The 22,755-nt window shown below is 40.9% G+C and overlaps 1 protein-coding gene across 1 annotated transcript in view; it reads left to right on the top strand.

Moving 5' to 3' along the window:
* Window positions 1-18,215, top strand: part of KDM7A (lysine demethylase 7A) — a 103,046-nt gene extending 84,831 nt beyond the window's left edge. Inside the window, exons 16-20 of the mRNA XM_032783160.2 lie at window positions 6,301-6,446; window positions 6,598-6,803; window positions 10,676-10,761; window positions 12,060-12,336; window positions 13,248-18,215. Of these exons, the coding sequence (XP_032639051.1) occupies window positions 6,301-6,446; window positions 6,598-6,803; window positions 10,676-10,761; window positions 12,060-12,336; window positions 13,248-13,342 (810 nt within the window). The 3' untranslated portion in view covers window positions 13,343-18,215. The remainder of the gene's footprint in view (window positions 1-6,300; window positions 6,447-6,597; window positions 6,804-10,675; window positions 10,762-12,059; window positions 12,337-13,247) is intronic.
* The last annotated feature ends 4,540 nt before the right edge of the window (window positions 18,216-22,755 follow it).

The raw sequence follows: 22,755 nt of genomic DNA, 5'->3' as shown, positions 1-22,755 counted from the left end.
CTAAAAGGGTAGCAGACACACTGCAGATACCTCTAGAGGAGGTAAGATACCCATCATAAGCTCCTGGATATCTTGCACTCCTGCTCCTCCTCCAGAATAGTCCACCCAATCAGCAAGGCCCTTCTGGATCCAGCCAAGACTATTTGGCAAATGCCTGGCATCAGTCATGTAAATGGGCCAATAAAAAAAAAAATACTACATTCCAGCTAGGGATACAGAGTTGTTTTTTCTTGTCCTCCCTGAGTTCAATTGGTGTGAATGCTGTAAACTCCCAGAGTCACCAATACAAAGTGAGATCCACCTCTTATGACAGAGATTGGAAACACCTTGACCTCTTCGGGGGAAAGGCCTATTCCTCTGCCACATTGCAGTTTAGAATTGCAAACTATCAAGCTTTAACAGCAAACATTTGATCAGCTCCCAGAGTCACACCATGATCAGTTCCAGGCCATTGTCAATGAGTAGCAACTAGTGGCCTAAACAGTGCTCCAGTCAGTGTTTTTGGTGCAGCCGACACAGCAGTGTGGTCTGTCTCCTCTGCAGCGGTTATGTGGCTAGTGTCGTGGTTGCACCTGTTTGGCTTCCCTAAGGATGTGCAGACTAGTGTAGAAGACCTTTCCTTCAAAGGCACAAATTGTTCGAGAAAACTGATGTTTCCCTCCATATGCTGAAAGGCTCCAGGGCCACTCTCTGCTTATTAGGGATTTATGCTCCTGGACAAAAAGAGTTTAGTTCACAACCTCAACATAAATCCTGCACTTCGCATTATCCAGCCCATTGTTTCTATGAGCCTCAGAGAGAAAAAATCCAGGTTTTCTAAACATAAACCATCAGGCCCACAGCTTTCTGTATCACAACCATTTTCCTCAAAACATCAATTTTGACATGTTGGTTAAGGCATCGACAAATCGTTCCTCCCACGCCCTCCAACACCAACTGCAGCTGACCAACCCATTGCCCCCATTTGGTTACTACCTTGCCTCCTTCCACAACAACTGGGAATGTATAATATCAGATGGATTTGGGTCCTGGAAATCCATCCACAATGGGTACTCCATCCATTTCAAACCCCTCCCCCTGCCAACACCCTTCCCCATCCCTCTTCAGGGACTCTTCTCACGAGAGTGTATTATGACAAGAAATAGACCTTCACCTCATCCTCCTAGGAGCCATACAACTAGTACCCCAACATCTGTGAGGCAAAGGTTTTTGCTCTCATTATTTCCTGATACCCAAGACTTCAGAGCTCTGAACAAATTTGTCAGCTCAAAAATTCAGGATGGTCACACTAGCAGCAATTGTTCCAAAGATAGAATATGGAGATTGGTTTTCGGCCCTTGACCTACAGGATGGCTATTTCCACATATTGGTCCTACCTTCCAACAGACAGTTACTCAGATTTTCCCTGGACCAGGACCATTACCCATACAGAGTACTCCCCTTTGGCCTCTCATTGGCTCTGAGAGTGTTCCCCTCGGTACTCTCTGTAGTGGTGGCTCTCCTATGCTCCCAGGAGATGATGATCTACCCCTGCTTAAATGATTGTCTCCTCAGAGCCTGCGCCTTCAGTGAGGCCTGCCAGGTTACCCAAACGGCAATAGACTTGTTCATGGAACTGGTTCTACAGATCAACGTCCAAAAGTCAACCTTCGCCCCTGGAGAGCGCCTGGAGTTCATAGGGGCCGACCTCAACTCATTACAGGTGAAGGTGCTCCTGCCTCAGCACAGGTTCCACACCTTGATTACACTCAGAGAAAATATAAAGCAGCCCTCAGATATCAGCTAGACACTACCTCCAGCCAGGAGCGGCGCCAGGGTTTCTGACACCCTAGGCGGACGGCCGTTTCGCCACCCCCCTCAGCTCCGGTGGAGCCGCCACAGCAGCGGACCGTCCGCCGGCACGACTGCGGTAGGTCCCCCGGAGCCGGATGCTGCCCCCCAAAAATTCTGGCGCCCTAAGCCATTGCCTAGGTCGCCTAAATGGTAGCACCGGCCCTGCCTCCAGCTTCTGGGGCATATGGCGGCAGGCACATCTGTGGTATCTCATGCCAGACTTCCCATGCGGTGACTCCAAATTGGTTCAGCTCGGTCTACAGAACAAACAGAGAAAGATTACACAAACCTCTGTCATTACTCATCAAGGTCAAATACTCTCTGGACTGGGGAAAAAATCCAGGAGATGTCTTCACATCTGCCTCCTAGAACTCAGGGTAGTCAACAGTGCCTGTGCCCATTTCCTCCACAAATCAAGGGAGTACACACAAGAATCCTAATAGACAACATAACATGTATGTGCTACATAAATTGACAGGGAGGCACCAGATTGTCCTCCCTTTGTTATGGAAGTTATGGAACTCTGGTGCATTTCCTACAATGTCACTTTCTCAGCAGCCTGCTTTCCAGGAATACAAAACTCGATAGTGGTTAGTCTGTCGCAGGTTCCCATGTAACCCCGAACAGGAATTAAAACCAGCAGTACTTCATGACCTATTCAGGTGGTGGGGGGCAACAACCACAGACATGACCAAGAAATGTCTATGCTACTGCTCCAGGGTAGGGATAGGGTGACAGTCTTTGGGGGGATGCTCTTCTTCTTCCAGGGACAGGGACCTTCTCTATGCCTTTCCCTGTCCCCCCTACTATCGAAAGTCCTATTAAAGATAAAAAGAGAGAGATCAAACATCACATTGACTGTTCTCATCTGGCTGAGACAGAGTAGTACCTTTTTACCTGTCTCGAGTGTTGATGTGCCCACCGATCTCTCTCCACCCCAAACCATATCTCCTGTCACAGAACGAAGGATGCACTCTCTATCCCAACTTTTGGATACTTTTGGTTGGCTCCTTCATGGTTCCAGTGCATAGAAAGATATTGTTCTGAGGAGGTACAGGAAGTGTTACTACACAGTAGAAAATCCACTACACATCATACTTGCCTGCAAAAGTGGTCCAGGTTTCAGGTTTAGTCCAGACAAATTTCCCCAACGTCTGCTACTCTCCCAGTGGCCTAGACTATATACTGACTCTCAAAAAATCAGGGCTATGCCTCAATTCATTCAGAATTCACGTACTGGCTATAGCTGCCGTCCGTCGACAAGTAGAGGGTGTGACAAAGTTCCTTCTCTACCTTGGTGAGTCCTGCACTTATTGGCAGATTTTTCTCACCTCAGTGATCTTCCCCACAGTCTGGATCAACTCTTCCTGTGTCTAATCAGGAGTTGGAAGGTTGGGGGGAACCCGGGCCCGCCCTCTACGCCGGGCTGCAGCCCAGGGCCCTGTGGATTGCAGCTGTCTATAGTGCCTCTTGTAACAGCTGCATGACAGCTCCAACTCCCTAGGCTACTTCCCCATGGCCTCCTCCAAACACCTTCTTTATCCTCACCACAGGACCTTCCTCCTGGTGTCTGATTAATGCTTGTACTCCATAGTCCTCCAGCAGCACACCCTCTCACTCTCAGCTCCTTGTGTCTCTTCCTCCCAGCTCCTCACACACACTTCCTCTTCTCTGGCTTCTCTCTCTCTGACTGGAGTGAGCTCCTTTTTAAACCCAGATGCCCTGATTAGCCTGTCTTGATTGGCTGCAGGTGATCTAATCAGCTTGTCTGCCTGAATTGTTTCTAGCAGGTTCCTGATTACTCTACTCTAGTGCAGCCCCTGCTCTAGTCACTCAGGGAACAGAAAACTACTCAGCCAGTGACCAATATATTTGCCCTCTACCAGACTCCTGAACCCCACTGGCCTGGGTCTGTCACAAAAGGTAGTCAGTGCTCTCACACCCAACTGCAAAATGATTCCTCAGTGGTACAGCAAACCTTTTCCCCCAACCCAGACATCCCATCCTAACATGGGACCTAAATGTGGTACTAAAAAGCCTGACTAGACCTCCCTTTGAATCCATGGCTGCTTCTTCACTCGCATACCTGTTGATGAAGACCTCCTTCCTGGTGGCGGATCACCTCGGCAAAAATAAGGGAAATAGCAGCATTGATGGCAACCCCCCTGCATATATTATTATTTCGGGACAAGGTCACTCTCCAGTCACACATGAAGTTCATCTCCAAGGTGTCCTCCTCTTTTCACAAACCAACTGATTCACCTCCTGACATTTTACTCCACCTCAACATAACAGGGAGTCTATGCTACATACACTAGATGTTAGGAGTACCCTGGCCTATTACCTGGATAGGATGAAGGCCTTTAGGAATTATCCTAAGCTTTTCCTTTTTCTATTGCAGAGAGGTCTAAGGGCTCAGCGATATTGGCTCAGAGACTCTCCAAATGGGTCTCAAACTGTATCAAACAATGCTATCAGGTTCATTACATAGTACCTCCCTCCGCCATTTTCAGCTCACGGTATTGTCATCTGTAACAGACTTGACTCCCGGCCCTCCATTGGGGATGCTGCTCAGAAGTCACTTACAGTGGGTCACCCACAGGGATACTATTAGAAGAAGAAGAGGAAGTTACTCACTTTGTGCAGTAACAATAGTTCTTCAAGATCTGTATCCCTGTGTGTTTCACAACCCGTCCTCCTCCCCTCTACTTTGGAGTTCTTTGTTAAGGACTCTGCGGTAGGCAAGGAATTGAGTGCGGTTTGGCAGCACGCACTGATTAGACTCGTGCGGGTGGGAGGGGGAGGGGCACGAGGAGAGAACAGCAGTGTCCATTTAGCCCACACATGCTCTATCTAAGTTCTCTGATCAGCAGCACAGGGACACAAGCACACCTACAGTGGAGCACTCAGAGAGAGACACATCTTGAAGAACCATCATTACTGCATAATGCAAGTAACTTCCTCTTGTTGAAGTTAGTTGTTGGCCTTTCAGTTGTTGTAGCATAATCGCTGATCTGTCATTTTTTGGGAGGCAAAGATTAACTGACTTCTCCTGTAAATGAAGCTGATGTTGAAAGGACTGTATATTTGTTCTTTGTTTGTACAGTATCTAGAACAATGGGATCTTAGTCCATGACTGGGGTTCTGAGGCACTACAGTAATCCATATATTAAACAATAATAAAAGGCTACTGAAAGGCATGGAACAGAGACCTAAATTACTATCCCAGTTTGTTTTGAGAATGATGGTGGCATCAAAAATCTCCTCATTTGCCTTTTCACAGATTTGAAATTAGAGCCTAAAGTTTTATAGTACCAAGAAGTGTTCATGTAAAGACTTAAGAATTTCAAAAAAAACTTAAAAATTCTCTCCCTGCAGTAACCTCCACTGAGTTTTTGTTTAAAAAAGACAACTCAATCCCAGACTTTTCACAGCCTTGATTTCTGTTCTGTTGATAAAGGTATTCTTCCACTTCATCAACGTATCAGTTTGTTAGGGTACTTAACATATAGAAATCTGAGCTTTATATTGCTTTAGTAATCTTTTGTTCTATACTCTAATAAGCAATATATAAATTCAACAGCATACATCCAGAGTATATTTCCATTACAGAACCAAACAAAGGGGCACAATTAAGATTCGGTGGGCACTGTAAACCAGCTGAGATGAATAGTGAACGATGGATCATCAGACTTGCAAACTGGATGGATTCTTTAATTGCCTATTTTCAAATTTTAATTTTTGAAGTTAAAGTGTAGAGTTTTTGTAAGACAAGTTGGGGTTTTGGAGGTGTTAGCTGTAAATCTCTGAAACACACTGTGATGGAGCAGGAAGCAGGGTGGATTTGATCTGGGAATGTTGCAGGAAAGTTACATTGGGGATGGGGAACTTCCCTTGAAGAAAGCTACCTGAGCTGTAACTTGAGCCAGGCAGGGGATTGGGAGAAGTGACACCACCTGCTTGGGGGACTGAACAAAGGAGAGGAGGAGCTGGGGGGAGGGGGAAGAGAGCTGCTGGAGGAGTTTTTGTTTTGAGTCTTGGGCTGGGTGTTGCAATGCAGGGAACCCCAAGCTGGGGTCTAAGCTCCCTGAACCCCCCAGAAGGACTTGATCAATGAGTTATGGTTGTACCTACATGCTCCACTTGGGACTGTGTTCCTATCATCTAATAAACCTTCTGTTTTACTGGCTGGCTGAGAGTCACGGTGAATCTCAGGAAGAGGGGTGCAGGGCCCTGACTTCCCCACACTCCGTGACACACACTTGCAACCTTTTTGACCAAATTTGATGAAATTGGATATATTAGACCTGTATGGGTGTTCAGTGTTATAGCATTCCTTGCACTATTAGCTATTTCTGAAAAACGAACTAACTGGAAGATGGACAACTTTTAAGTCTCAATTAGAATAGCAATTATAGCTTTAGAATTGATGATCTTCATCTTATGTACCATTTGCTCTTGTTCTAGCTAAATAATTCCTCTACAGAGGAGTCAGAAAGCTCAGATGATGAAGAGAAACAGGAGGTAACATCAAATTTCAAGAAGGAATCTAAGATAAGGGACCTCTGTCAAACTACCCAGAAGCCATCTAAAAATGAAACTCCAAGTAAAAGGTGAGATAAATGATGTGGGTGGTCTGGTTTATAAATTGATAAGAACTTCCAGACAAACATATTTGTAAGCCTTTGTTTAATATAAATATAAAAATTATTTCCTTCAGTGAAATTAAAATTCCCTTATATACAGTCTGATCTGTTTTTCTAGGGAATGTCCTACCTCGACAAGTACAGAAGAAGAAGCTATTCAGGGCATGCTTTCTATGGCAGGATTGCACTATACCACATGTTTACCAGGTCATGTACAAAGCACAGACTGCACAGATAAAAGAACCTCTCATCAGGAACACAGAAGTTACCCCAGAAGTAAGCATAAGGACAGGCAGCCACCCCAGAGTCATAAAACAGAATGTGGTAGGTACTTACATTAACTATCATTGCAGCACTATGTTACCCTAGGACTAAGATTTTCAAAAATAAGTGCCTAAAATTAGGTTCCTAGATCCATAGTGAAGTTCCTAAATAAGTCTGGCATACTTTCCAGAACTCAGTGAGATAAGTGTGGTCAACACTTCTGTAAACCAGACCAAATCTATTTAGGAGCCTAACTTTTATGAGGGCCTTAGCTGTCAACCCAAAAGTTTCTTCAGCACCTTTTGGCTTTACAGAAGTTGCAACGGTACGGATGGACGAACTGAAAGCTGTAAGTTCCTCCAGGGGAAAAAGCTGAAAGCAATAGTTCATAAGATCTCCCTAGCTGTTGCTTTCATGGTATATGCCTCACTAGATAAACCTTAGATTCTCAGTCTGCTTGATGGCTTATAATACTGTCTTTCTAAAAAGCACATATGGATTTGTTCCTGGAATGCAGATGTAAAGGCTAGACAGTTAATGGCTGCATCCTTATTCTCATAGGGAAATAAGTTTGGTAAACCTTAGAAAATGCTATAGTTGACACAGCTGATAAAGGAAACTTTTTCCTATGGTGAAATGAAAAAGGAAAGATCACAGTCTATTACAGGAATAGGGAAATCGTTTCATAGTCCACAATATTCAGATACCTACAAAAATAGTTTGGAAAAGGAGAAAGTCCTGCAGAGTTGGAATAGAAGATATATTCAAAGAGAAATACTCTATCCAAGCTTATTTCGCTACACACAAGCACAGTGTGACTAGATGTGGCCTCTGCAAGGGTATAGCTCATTGGGTGACACCAAAAGTTTTGTCTATAGAAATGAACTATGCTGGAGAAATGAGTCCTAGACATAATATAGAAAGGGATATATAGTAGAATTGAAGAGGGTCCCAAAGATACAGAATAGCATCAAAGTTTAAAAACAAAAACCCCAAAGAATAAATGTAGGATATAAGCAATAATAGAAGCATGCAATTCAGCAGAGCTAGGAACTGGAGATTTCTCAATACTGCATCTGACAAAGTGAGTATTTATCCACGAAAGGTTATGCTCCTATACATCTGTTAGTCTATAAGCTGCCACAGGACTCTTTGTTGCTCAATACTTTTTCTGACCCATCATTGCAAATGGGTAGGTGGGGAGGGATCAGTGCTGATAGGTACCAAGAAAATTTAAATTTCACAGGGAGACTTTTTGTAGTCTCTCTAATATCATCAAATTCTCTCAACATCAATAGACCTAAAAGAAACACATGCCTATTCCAAACCTCCACGTGAAATTCCTCCATTTTTTTCATAACAATTTGTATTTCCATCACAAATTCTTAAGGTTAAAATTATTGACCTGTCCCATAATCTTCACAGATGTCTTAGTGGTCAAATAGCAGCACATTGAGAGAAGAGAATCCATACCATTCTTTCTTAAATTGTTGTAGAGCTTAGAAGACAAAGTCAGACAGTAGAATAATGCTACAATTCAATTCTTTCAAGTATGACTTCCTGATAAACCACAAAAAAACACCTGCAGCCAGCAAGATCATGACTCACTTAGGTGTCCAGATAGTTACAAAGAGAGATCATTTATTGTGTAGGTGAAGCAACCAAAGATTACGGCTATACTTAGACTGTTTCAGCAGAAACCAGAAGTCATGATTGTCACCTTGTGAGATTCCTTGGGATGCCTGGATCTTGCATTGATTCTTGTCTGGACAAGATAACATAGAACTGCTACAGACCTTTACGCTGTCCATTCTTCCTTGGAGTTCAGCCAGTCTAGGGGAAAAAGTAGATGGTATTTTGGAACTAGCTTATCACTCAAGAAGAACCAAACACTACTTACCATAGACAGAATTCTGGGAACCTACATTAGTAAAATGGTTCAGGGGTTATACTTTCAAGACATGTCAAAAAACTGACTAGAGTTCAGGCCATTTTGACTAGGTCTGTAAGAATTTTAGGAAGAGATGTCTTAAATATATTCTGGGAATGACACACACCACCACTGTAATTACATACATCATTTCCCAAGGAAGAAAGACAAAGGGCAGTTGAATTTCTAAAAAGCAGTCCACCGTCTGTCATGGGAAAAGAGAAATGTGTTCTTAAACTCTTCACGTGAAAGGGAAAAGAGATCAGCACTGCCTGGCTATGACACACAAATTAAACTAAGTGGAATGAAGTCTCAGCCAAAGACTTGTTACCATGATGATTCACTAATTCAGACTCAAATCACTGATTCTTCGAGTGGCCTCTGCATAGTCCCACATTTGGGATACAGCAGCCACGTGCAGCTCAGAAGGTGGAACGTAACTAGCATTGCCCATTTGAGCTCTCACGCACCCCTCTTTGCTTGGCTCTTACCTGTTCATGAGCATACTAATGCATGTCTGTAAAAGGAGGCATAGTACTCCAATTACCTCTGCTCCTTCCAGAGATGACAGACGAACAGCTCTGGAGAAGATAATCCCAGACCTCTTAAACAGTGCTTTACTTGTTAGTTTCTTAGGTAGCCTATTTTTATGAAAGTTAAGGTTTTTAGTCCTCTCAGAAATTGACCCAGGGGTCTCCTCCTTTTCTACCCATCTTCCATTTAACCAAAGTTGCATACAATAGCTAAGAGAAAAAGGCTTCAATTACCTTAAAAAAACTGAACCTAACGTCAGGCTGGAGGATCACAGCCTTCTTGGTCAGTAAAGTTCTTCTATTCTGCTCCCAGCCCACCTTGCTTTTCTCAGCTAAGTCCTGTCCCCCATCGATACCTGACTGAATTGCTGTCTTGGGACGCTCTTGGTCATGAGGTTTACAAATCAGCATTGTTGTCAGCTTTTGTTTTCCTTCATATGGGCATTTAGATTGTAACATTGTGTCTTGAATAATCATAGAATCATAGAAATATAGGGCTGGAAGGGACCTTGAGAAGTCAAGTCCAGCCCCCTGTGCTGTGACAGGGAAAATTAAAGTAGGCCGCCATCCCTGAGCGGGGTTTGTCCAACCTGTTTCTAAAAACCTCCAGTGATGGGGATTCCACAACCTCCCTTGGAAGCCTATTCCAGAACTTAACTGCTCTTTTATAGTTAGAAAGTTTTTCCTGATTTTTAACCTAAATCTCCCTTGCCTATTACTACTTGTCCTAGCTTTAATGGACATGAAGAACAATTCATCACTGTCCCTTTTATAACAGCCCTTAGCTTGTTTGAAGGTTACTAGGTCCCCCATAGTCATCTTTTCTTAAGAATAAAAATGCCCTATTTTTAACCTTTTCTTCAAAGGTCAAGTTTTTTCTAAACTTTTCATCATTTTTGTTGCTCTCCTGTGGACTCGCTCTCCAGTTTGTCTCCATTTTTCCTGAACTGTGGCACCCAGAATTGGGCACGGTACTCCAGCTGAGACTATCCAGCCAAAGCATATCAGCACTTTAATTAAAAAACAAACAAACTGGTGAATGTGAGTTGCAAAAGGCTTGCACCTTTTGTGGACTGTCTTACAAGGATGCAGAAAAGTCAATAACCGATATTAAGGAAGCATTCACCAGGCATATTTTGATGGTACTTAGACAGTACTATGGCAATGAGGGCAGCTGTTTTCAACATCAGTACTTTCAGATCCACATGGCTGTGTTTATCAAACTTTCATATGGAGGGTCAGCAGAAATTTGGGAAATTTGATGTGCCAAATAGATATGGAGGGGAAGTGAGAAATCTGTTTCTGATGTGTGAGATCTGTGGTAACAGACCCTTTAATTCTGAGATAATAGTTTGTCTAAGAAATCTCTTTCACAATACTTTCTTTCTATTTCATCTCAATTGTAGGTTTCAAGTTTTTCAGTCACAATTAAGAATTTCAGAGTTTCAACTTGCTAAATTTCTTTTTAGGTAAGCACACGAGGGAAGAGGAAAGAGGCGTGGGGACTTCAATATGGGCAAGACAGCTAAATGCAGCTTCCAGGATTACCCCTCAGGTAAGACAACATTTTAACCCTTGTTATAGAACAAGGAGTATGCATCTGTCAACAAAACCAGTAAACTTGATGAAGGTATCTTCCTACTGCCCGTCTGGTAACTAAATAACTTTGGAGCTGGTAATTGGTGACTATCTGTATCATGTTTTATCTGAGCTGTTCTGCCTCTTTGGATGTTTTAGGAAACCTAAGTATATTATAAAATTACTATAAAGACACTTGGTATCTTGAGGAAAAGGGTGAATTTACTGTTCATGAAAGGTTCCAAATTGATGATCAGACATGGAGTCTTACTTCAAACAGAGTAAGTTCTAGCTTTCCCATATTGCCCAGTCAAACTTTATTTGGACACTTCACCTCTTTCTTCACCCTCTAGTCATACTGCCATGCAAGGCTGTCAATTGTGCGGTGGTTTTTGGGATGCAGACACTTGCCCATTGGAAACAGGACAGAAGCAGCTCAACTCATTTCACATAGGCCACCAGACAATCAGTAGTTGGTGTCATCTTTGAGTGCTTAATCTGGGCTGTATTTAAGTCAGAGTCCAGAAGATGAAAGACTCTTAATCCTGTTATCAGTTCTCTGAGCCTTCCAGTTTTTCCTGGCATCTTAAATGCTGTCCATCTTACCACTATAGCTTGTGTTCACTAGAAATGTTGTTAGTAATACCTCAAGTTGCAGGATCCTGATACTATTTAGTAACTATGTTTTAATTGCATGATAACTTAGTATTCTACAGGAATATGTAATTACATGGTAAGGCTTATGGTTTTATATTTCCTAATTTAGAACTGGCTGTGTCTCAGCTACTGAATATTCAAGACAAAGTCCCAATTTAAATATTCGCTGATTGTGATATTGTTCATTATAGTTAGGAACTGTCTGTGAAATCAAGGACATTGTGTTCATACTTTGGTCCCCGTAAAATAATGAAAGTGGAAAAAATGGGTTATATATCTTTGTGTGTTCCTTATTCCCTGTATCTGTATTAGCAACAGTTAAACAGTTTACCACTATTTTAGAGACTTTAATAACTGCATGTGAAAAAAGTTACACAGAAATATCATGTTGTTATAACTTGAGTTTTTAAATGATCATATACTGTAGAGAAAAGAACAGGATGCTAAAACAGACCAGCTTTATTCTTGTTAGAACTGTATCTTCATTCAGAAATATTTAATTTGTCCAGTAGTACAATGAGAAGAATTAAAAGGTGTTTGTATTCAGAAATTACAAGTCCTCATGTGTGATTGATTTCCTCTCTTCTCCTCCCCCCGCCCCTGCGCCTTCTGCTCCAGGATACAAGTAAAGCTCAGAAATATATTAAGAAGGAGGGTGCATCAGAAGCTAGTCATAAGGTTCAGGAGAATAGAAATTTTACACACAGCAATGGCTTGAGCTTCCAACATGGCAAGTGCACGCGGGACTCGACCCTGATCCAAGGGGAGTGTCGGTTGAGTGATGGCAGCCTCAGCCCTGATAGGCCATATGGTGAGACGTCCTTGTCTATACCCCTTCACCCAACCAAGAGGCCAGCATCAAATCCACCCCCTATCAGCAACCAGGCCACAAAAGGTAACATTTTCTTCTGTCCTCTTTCCCTCCCAAAACACCTGGTTTCCTATTTTTGATTATCTAGAAACTTAAGAAAAACTCGTCTGAAACAGAAGCAGCAAAAAATGCAGACATAGAGTTTGAGAAAAAATCCAACATAAGTTTCAGTTTGTAGTCAAATTTTGGCATGGGGTAGTTGTATAGTGGAAAAAGAGGGATTTAATGGGGTTATGCCCAATTTGAGCTTTCCCTAGTTAATGTTGACAACTTCTGTAAATTTATCAGCTGTGAAGTAATGATATCTAGTTTAGATTAAGCATCTGGGCTTTTTTCTTCTTTCTGAGATGAGATACTCAAAGTATGAGGCTTCAAAGGTACCTTGATGATCTTACTAGTTATCTCCTTAGCTGTGTAATTTAGTTGAGTACAAATCTGAGGGAAGGGCATAATTCGGGGAGCAGAGATTAGTGGGTTTTCCTGTTTAAACTAGGAAAATCTGGAAGTATATAATCAGATTCTCTATTATAATGCTGACTATAGCTTCGGAAAAGTAACTCTGAATTTCATGTATGTCCATTATGGCCACTGTTTTGGTCCAAAACAATTGGACAGAAATGAACTGCAACGTAGAAAAGTCAAAAGCAGCGGAGAATCCTGTGGCACCTTATAGACTAACAGATGTTTTGGATCATGAGCTTTCATGGGTGAATTCATCTGACGAAGTGGGTATTCACCCATGAAAGCTCATGATCCAAAACGTCTGTTAGTCTATAAGGTGCCACAGGATTCTCTGCTGCTTTTACAGATTCAGACTAACACAGCTACCCCTCTGATAGTAGAAAAGTCAGACTCCAGGAGAGAATCTGCTTTCCATTTAGGTTCATCTGTTTTACAAAATCGGTACTAAAAATAGACTGGTTTCAATTTTCCAGGCAAGCGTCCAAAGAAAGGAATGGCAACTGCCAAACAGCGCCTTGGGAAGATCCTTAAGCTGAACCGAAATGGCCATGCACGCTTCTTTGTTTGATGTAGCTGCTACTACTACTGCTGCTGCTGCTGTCTTTCCTTCACAGCCAGTATTGAGGGCAACAGAGCCTGGAGCTTCTGCTGTTCCTCTACCCGAAGCAGACTTGCATGTACCATGTAGAACACTGCCTAATGAACAAAAAACCAATGCTGCATTTTCACTGTGCCACACCCGCTCAGCAATAACCATTTGGGAATGGGGAAATCTTCAGAGAGACAATGGACTGGGAAACAGTCTCTCATCAGGGCTTGAATATCACTTTGTTGCTGGTAGTGTCTGAGCTAATTCATGAGGGGAAGATGATAAAGGTGGTTATCCATAATTTATTTCTGACAGATTTTTACAACTTTTAAATTCATTTTTAACTATTTATTTGGAAGATTTTTTTTTGTGGGGGTTATTAATTTAGATTTAAGAATGTGAAGGTTTTTAATTGTTCTTGATAATGTATGTTTGGTGCAGTGGAGAGCCACATTAATGGTGATTAGTCTGGACTCCTAAATTTGATATTCAGGTTATAGTCTTAAACAGGGATGTGATGCATTATTAATTATTTTTAAATTAAGTCATATGGAATCATATTTTATATTTTTTTTTCTGCTCTTTCTAAGCTATTGGTTGGGCTTTTGTTGCCCTGTAAGGTGCATGTGCTCTGCCAGTTTAGTTCCCTTAGCCTCTCCCCATTCTGTACACATTGCTGACTCACCAAAGTGGAGAAGCAAAGACTCTTCTGTATACAAGGAGAGCATGATTATTCAAGTTCAGTAGTTAACATGTCTTAAACAGCACCCTTCCCTCAAACTGGGGTTTATGCTCTTCCTCCTGACAGGATTGGTGTTCGGTCCAGGCCATGTGATTTTTTTTCTCTTAAGGAGCAAATAAAATTGCTTTGAGAAGTTCTATTTATACAGCTTGTTAGTACAGAGGAGAGCAGCTTTTATCTTTTCCTGGGGAATGCGAGAGAGTGCAATATGATAGATTAAGTTTCATATTTCAGAATAATTGTGTTGGTTGAAGAAACAATTCTTAAAATTATAAATAGCAGAATTCAGATTTGGCAGATTCCTTCCTGTGGAGGGAGCACTAAAACCAACGATAATCATTAGTATACTTCAAAAATGTATTTTACCGAGGAACTAAGGAGGCAGTTGAACATGTGCTCCTTGCAAGGCTGCACGAGAGCCAATTTCAGTCTTAACAGGTGCATATGTAAGTGTTGAGTTTAGTAGCTAGCTGATCTCAGAACGATCATTTGTGCCATGCTTTACATAGAACTGATAGTAAATGCCAATTCTGAATTACCTGTAAATAATGTTGATTTTAAATTTGTATTTTTCTGTAATATAAAATTAAATATTTAACTTTTCAGGATGGGTGGAGAGGGGAACAACTTTACTTGATTCTGTAAAAAGGGCATTTTTCAGGGTCCAGCCAAAAGTAAACATTGATGTGCTAGGAATACCATCTTGCATTTTTCCTGTCTAGTGAGAGTGAAAAGGCTTGGCTTAGCTATCCAATTTATTGATTTGTCTTAACTCTACTCAGTTTCTGTCCTCCATATTCTGTCCTGGATAGCTGCTTCCTGCTGTGCTTAAAAACAAATTCACTTTTACCTTCCTGATTTACACGTAGCTATATCCACGTGTACAGTTAGATTAAAGATCAGAACTAGCTAGGTGAGGGCCAGCCCATTTCTGGATGAGAAAATATCAAAATATAACATGGGTATGCATAGTGCAAATAGCATTCATGATTTTTCTTTTTCCAGAACTTGCAAATTATTGCTTGTTTGTTTCTCTTCATCCCAGCCCAGCTTTTGATTTGAAAGTAGCGTGGACATCAAAGTTAATAGATTTTGCTAACCCATAGCCAAAAACACGGTGGATGAGTTCATGCTCTGTTGGCAGACTATTTTTATTTAATGCATGCTGCCAGCCTTGTTTAGGGTGCTGGGGAAAGGAGACAATAAAAGTGATACTCACAAATTACCAACTAACAAAAGACGGGGAGCAGTTACTCTACAGGTTTCAAAGTGACCAGGTAATAATGTTCTCAGGCAAGAAATTTTCCTGTCAGTAATGATGAGAGGAAAAAATAGTTTCAACATTCAGTATGAAATTTTAATTCTATCTTTTGATGTGTTCTCATGGAAATATTTGATAAATGTGTGCCATGTTATCAGTACTGGTTTAAATGATAAGAAAAAAAAGCTTACCTCTGATCTGTTTGTGTCAGCTCAAGGAAAACCAGGTCAGACCTGCCAGGCTTTGAGTAACTAGTTGAGTTCTGGCAAACCAAACCAAACTGCTTTTCTCTTACTGGCTATCTTTTTTTTTAGTTATTATTTATTATTATTATTAATTAAGACAACAGAAGTATTTTGCAAGGGACATTAAGCAGAACTGGAGAGGAGTAAAGACTGATTTATTTATTTTTTAATGTAGATTCTGAGAACACTACTTACTGAAACAGAACTATGCCATAATGGAATCTGGAATAAGGAGGTTTGGAATATGTAACATACACAATTCTGCTTTCCCTGTGACTTGTCCGCAGCAGGTCTCTCTTCTAAGCCTCTTCATTAGCAAAATATATAGCTATCATGTTACTATTAGAAAAAGTACTTGGCTGGACCCATATATGTTTAATGGTTATTTCTAGTTTTCTTTCTTTTTTTCCCTTCTCTCCCACTTTTTCAAGGTGGCTCTCCATTGTAGTGAGTGTACTAATGTCTGTTCATAGGCTGTCAACAGGCAGAGGTTCATTTCCATTTTCTCCCGATTTCCATGCTTCCAGCAGAAGTCTTTAAGAGACTAAAACTTTATTTGGGGTGAGAGGGAACCTCAGTCAATCAGTTTAAAAGAAATTGTTTTGATAATTGATAACAAATGAGTCTCCTTTTTTGGTAGCTTGATGAAGAGGATGTGTTGACCTTACTTATTCATGTATTTGTATGTTGAGATGTTTTTATTATATTCTTGGAAAAAAACACTGTTGCACCAAGCTTTTTGTAGGTGGACTGAACCTGGTGCTATAGAGGTGGAGAGAAAATAACCTGTCTTTTCTCACATTTCACTATAGGGGTGGGGGTAGATGGATAGGAGCACTGATATGGGGCTGCCGGGGGACTGAGTCTTCCTATGGAAACTCATTTTCAAGGAGGATATTTAAAGAAAAAAAAAACATGAGGAATTTGGACTTTAAGATAAAATTACTGTACTTATTTTTTAAACTTTCTGTTCTAGAAGGAAAAATGCTATGAAATGAAACACTTGGGTTTGCTCTTCTCCAAGTACTCAAGTTCTTACAATTTTTAAAAAGAAAAATGTGAAAATGGAAAGACCACCTAGAAATTATATCAAGGACTCTTCCAGCAACTTTCCCCTTTCTTCCTGTACTACACTTGCTAATAAAACCTGGCTACAAGGTAGCCCTTAATGACCTCTGAGGTAGATTACCTATGCAACCTATAATATTCTACATGAAATAATTCTTGAAGAAATCATTTCAAAAGGGTTTTATGTTAAGAATGAACAGTTGTTACTTTCTGACCACGTTTTTAAGCTGAAGTACTTGTATTAATTTGAATAGAGAGAAGAGAGCACAGGGTCATGGCCATCCTTTAAAAGCTTCAGCTTTCCCAAGCTTTGTTATATGGCATAGGCTGCTTTCGTTCACCAGGGCATGAAGTCCTACATTTTGAAACCTTTGCAGGAGTTTAACCCAGGGCTGAGTCATTATCTGGCTGTCTCTTGGTTGGTAATTGTGGGGACTGTGCAGGGCTGAGGCTAGAGCCAAACCATGGTTAGTGGCCCCCTCTAGCATCCATACCACCAAAAATCTTAATGTCTTTTTAAAGCTCTTTTATATAATATTTCCAGACCATTAAAGGCTGTCCATGGCCCTGGGACTAAGCAAACCTAGAGCTGCTTTATTCTGCAGAAGAAATATAAATGAAACCAAGGCCTTACTGTTTGTGGTTAAATTGGATTAAAAAGCTGCGACATCCATTTTCAAAAAAGCAGGGGGTGGGAAATATGAATAGCACTGATTAGGACATTCATAAGCTGCATTTCCTCTTGGAAAAGGACTTTTTTCTACTTTTAATAAAAATTAAGCCATAACAGTTTCATGCTGTGGGACGGGAGTGAAAGGGATCACTTTAAGAGATTATATTAATATGAATTATCACTTCTGCTGGGATATGTCTAATTTTGTCAGTGCTTTGGCAGTTTATTTCTTTTTTTAAAATCCTTGAAATTTTGAAAAAGGGGATAGTTCTTGGCTATATTTACTAGTTTTGTAGTAATGTTTTGCTGGCCCATTTGTCTTTCCCTGTTCCTTTTCTACTCTGTCTAATTTCTATCCTTTTTTGAACATCTGTGGAAAATACTGGCTTGTCTGCCTGAATAGGGGTCTCCGTGTGCATGTGTTTGGGTGTGTGAGGGTGTGTCTTTTTACAGAAACGCACTACAGTGTCGAGTATTTGGCTGGGAAAGGGAATGCTGCAGCTTTAAGAGCATTTTTTCAAATCATAACAGTATTTCCCATCCTCTTTTGCCTGCAGGCAGGGAAAATGTATGTACAGTATTTATTTTTGTTTCAATTTTACTTTAAATTTGTAAGTTTCTATAAGTAGCTCACATTGGTTATTCTAGGGGAGGACAAGTGGCTTGTTTCAATTTGTATTTGATATTCATAGTTTCCAGTTTCTGTACTTCGAAATATTGAAATTAAAAAGTTGTATTACTTATGTTTTGATTTTAACAATCTATAGTGTTTAATTTCTACAGGTTTTTGTTCACTTGCTTTAAAGTGTAAATACAGAAAGTTGTAAAAAATGTCTTATGAGGAAAAAATGCTTAATTCTGTTTCTAGGTCTGATTTTTGTGCCCATTATTTGACTCTTGATTTTGATGAAGATGTACTTGAGAGATGTGGGGAGTGCAGTACATTTTCTTACTATTTAAAGTGTAAGTTTGCTTTCTATCAAAACATTCTCTGGGAGCTGAATGCATTTTGTAAGGATGTATACAGTCTTTTTTGACACCTACATGTAAAAAGAAATGGTTGAGACTTCCAACGGTCCATCACTTAGTAAACATTAGAAATTGATTCAATTTGGAAACATTTTAACGCCGAAATTTTTTTTTTCCTTTTCTTGTTGCCTCTCTCTTTCGTATTCTTTCTTTTTGATCAAGTTTGTCTTATGCTCGTGATGCCTCTAGCTTTTCTGGGAGCAGCTCTTCCCGTCTGTTACCGACGAGGTACTGTTTCTAGTAGAATGGGTTTCTCTCACTCACACACACCCTCTTTTTATTTTTTCCTTTACCAACATCGTCTCATTTCCTTGCCTGCTTTTCTGTCCATTCCACCTGCAACTGCATCATGTTTCCTTTCATAATCATCATTGGTCCCTAGTTTGTATTCATGTGTTGCCACACCACTGGAAGGAAGAAGCACTGCCACACTGCATTTAGAATTAGTGTAATGCTTTCTCTTTCTCTACAGAGATAGTGCCGTGTGCTGCTGAACTGCTGCAAAGACTTGCATGGGGGAACAAGTGGTGTGCTCCAGTATCACAGTGATGGCCACGCCACGGTATAAAAATCTTAGATGGTGTGTCAGTGTGTTCAGGGGAAAAGGATGGCAAAAACTGGTTTTTGTGTTTTTGTATCCTGTGTACCTTGCCAAGTCACTTACTCCTCAGGCTGGCTCTCAGCTTACTGGGAGAACATTATTTATTTAGTGTTTATATTACTGTAGCACCTAGGAGCCCTAGTCGTGGACCTAGACCCCAATGTACTAGGTAGTGCTCAAAAACAAAAGACAGTCTCTACCCCCAAGGAGCTTCAGTATAAGATAGAAATGGTCCAGAAGTAAATTATCAGGCCCTTTGGTCCACATGTTTAAAACACGCAGCCATCATCACTTTTACTGAGCAGAAATTTCTTCTGCACTTAAAAAAACCTTCATATTCGAAGTAAGGGAAGACTCTGAGATGAGAGAGGTCTTAATTTAAGTAAATGGGGCAGAGACCTCAAATATTAAAAATGTCAATAATTAACTTTGCCAAGTGTGTGCTTCATGTGCCTTTCATAGGTTTTTTTTAACTTCACCTAGTAAAACTCTTCTAAAATTGTTCAGCCCCATAATTACACAAAATCTCAAGATGTTAATCTATCAAGTAAGCACACATTTTAGAAGGTGTTAAGAGCACTTACGCTGTCCAAGAGTGCTGTAGCACGACTATATGTTCCCACCAAACAGGCTGGTTGCATTCTCATGCATCAAATGGCTTTTAATACTCATGTTCTGAGATGTGGGCAATGGCAGCGGCATTCTCACCAGATTATAAGTAGGAAACTGCGTAGCCATCTAGAAGCTTGCTTGGAGTACTAATCTATTGCTTTCAGAGGTGGCAGGGGCTGTTAAGGAGAGATCATATGCTTTCTTCCCCTCTTGTGCCTTTTACCATAATTCATTTTTTGCCTTTTACCAGTCGCACTCCATTGCAGAGTGAACAAGAACTGCATGTAAAAGTGCCCTAAGCAGAGAGCTTACAATAAAATATCCACACTTACATATTTAATAAATAACTGAATGGAAACATCACTGGATGGACTTTTGCACCTTTACTACAGCATTTTCTTGTTCCCTTTAATACTAAAGGGTTTTGTGGGGAAAATGCTCTTTTTACTAGATAGGTTCTAAGATTGTACCAAGTGAGGCAAACATCTGAGTTTTCCCAGTTTAAAAACTCACAAGATAACCTCTTCTGTTGAGAGGTTAGGGTAGTTCTTGTGGTTAATACCATACTGCATTTGAAGCCTTGAGCCATCCGTTGTACTTCGCGTAGCACACTGGCCTTGTCTTCACTACTGGAGGTAAACCTAAGCTCCTCCATAGGGTTTACCTTGTTCTGGTAGCATTTTAAAGTTACAATTGCTTGTCTACCCTGGGAATTGAACATGTTAGTTAATAGAATGTTAAACACACATCTTTTTTGCTAGTGTTTGTCGATGCTACTGGAAACAAAAGCACAAGGATGGGTATGTTGGATTATGCTATGCTGAATATTCATTCCTGTAGAAGTACTCTTCCCTCTGGGAGACCTGGGAATTTAGGCTTTTACACTGGTAAATAATGCATGAACACTCCCAGAACAAAAGTTAATTAGGACTGGAATGGAAATGCTAGTATACCATTTTTATTCCTTTTAAGATTGCTGTGGAAATTAATGCATTTAACACACCAAACTAATTAGAAATTAAAATATAAACAGATACATGGTTTATATGTGGGAGAAATCTCTGATAATTTATTCTCCTCTACTGTTAGTTACTAAGAAGATTAAGGACCAAAGTTTCAAAAGTCAGAATTCTTACTGTTCAATCTAAAGCATTCAGTGTGTAGCCATGTCAGTCCCAGAATATTAGGGAGACAAGCCGGGTGGGGTCATATTTATTAGACCTATTTCTGTTGGCAAGAGAGACCAGCTTTCTTACTTGAAGAAGAGCTCTCTGTAAGCTCACCCACCTGTCTGTGTTAAATCTGAAGGCAGGCTCATGAGCCATTGTGCTTTCTTTACTATCTGAAGTCTGACTTCCTGAAGCCATCTTATACCGAGACTTGAGAACAAGTGCAGCAAACTTGTAAAGAATTGCATTTGGATTAATAGCTCTAATTACCTGTACTACTTAGTGCTCCTGCTGTATGTGTGTGGTTTTGGAAAATAACCATCTGAACATACAAGGTAACTAAAAATACAATACATGTAGTCTGTTTGTGATGCTTTGAATCTGCCACAAAGGGATCATACTATCTCTTACTCCTCCCCAAAGATAATTTTTAATGAGAAATAATAGTTCCCCAGTTTAACTTCGTGCAATTATTGGGAGTGGTATTTCCACCCATGCACAGAGATTTAAACTGTAGAACACCTGAAAGAACTATTTGTGATCCAAGTATATACCCTGCTGGTAACTTGTGAAATTGCAAGCCACACTTTTATGAAGAAGTCAGCAAAACGGAGACCTGCTAATACAGTCTCCTGTGATGGGGAGAGGCGTGTGAACAAAATTCTAATTAGTTAATGCTAATATACACTTTGGAGGAGAGATTAATCTTCCTGCTTCACTCTTAAGCCAATCTGTAATTAGTAGGTGTTGAGAAGTTTCTTCCACCTTCTGAAACATCTCGTGTTGGCCACTGTCAGGATACTGGACTGGATGGCCCATGGGACTGATCCAGTATAGCAATTCCTGTTTTGCAATTAGTTCTATGGGGAATGACATGCTTCAGTTCCGTCATGTGACAGTTATTTTATTTATGAGAATATAGTGCCTTTTCTATGTGGATTAAGTGCTTCTGCATTAGAAGGTTTTGAATCCTCAGAATGGGAAGCAATCAGAAGAACATTTTCACTGTTTAAACTGAATGTTTTAAAAAGTGGTGTTAGGAGGAGCTTGGGTGGCTCAGATCAGGGTTTCTCAAACTTCACTGCACCGCAACCCCCTTCTGAGAACAAAAATTACGACATGATCCCAGGATGGGGGACCAAAGCCTGAGTCTGCCTGATTCTCACTGCCCTGGGTGGGGGAGCTGGAGCCAAAGTCAAAGCCCAAGCCCCACTGCCCTGGGCTGGGAAAGGGTCAAAGCTGAAGCCCAAGGGGTTCAGCCCCAGCCAGGGGACCTGTAAGAGCCCAGCCGCCCAGGGCTGAATACCTCAGGCTTTGGCTTCGGCCTCAAGCGGTGGGGTTCAGGCTTCAGCCCCAAGCCCCAGCAAGTCTAAGCCAGCCCTGGCAACCCCATTAAAATGGGGTTGCGACCCATTTTGGGGTCCCGACTCACAGTTTGAGACCACTGGCTCAGATGTATAATAGGTAGTTTTTAGCTTCTGGATGGTCAGTTCACATTTAGCCTGTATCGGTGGGGATCAGGTTACTATCTATCTCATGGATGTGAAATGAGTTGATCACACTCCAAATGCTAATGGACAGATTTGCACATCATAAAATGAGTGCCACAAGTGACACCTGAAGTTTCCAATCTTAGCAGGGAAATAAAGCATTAAATGTGACATCAGTCTGAATTATCATTCCCAATAACTGTTTCTCCAGCTTTGGACTGAGGCATTAGTGGGACACTGTGGGGAAATGCAGTGTATCTAATGTACCTTTTCTTTGGCTAAATAAAATGTCAAGCTTCAACACCATTAGCCCAACTTTTTTATCTATATGAAATTCACCTTTTAAAAAGTTAAATCCACAATATTTAAGCACAATGGGTAATGATTTAAGATGCGCCAGTGGGTGTCTCAGCTGCCCTGATTAGAAATCACATATTTCAATAATGAAGTGGCTGCCAACAGGAGCGTTTTTGTTTTTGTGGGTTTTTGTTTAAAAATTCAA

This window comes from Chelonoidis abingdonii, chromosome 1, assembly GCF_003597395.2.
Source record: "Chelonoidis abingdonii isolate Lonesome George chromosome 1, CheloAbing_2.0, whole genome shotgun sequence".
Lineage (NCBI taxonomy): Eukaryota > Metazoa > Chordata > Testudines > Testudinidae > Chelonoidis > Chelonoidis abingdonii.
This window is presented reverse-complemented; position numbering and strand designations above follow the sequence as displayed.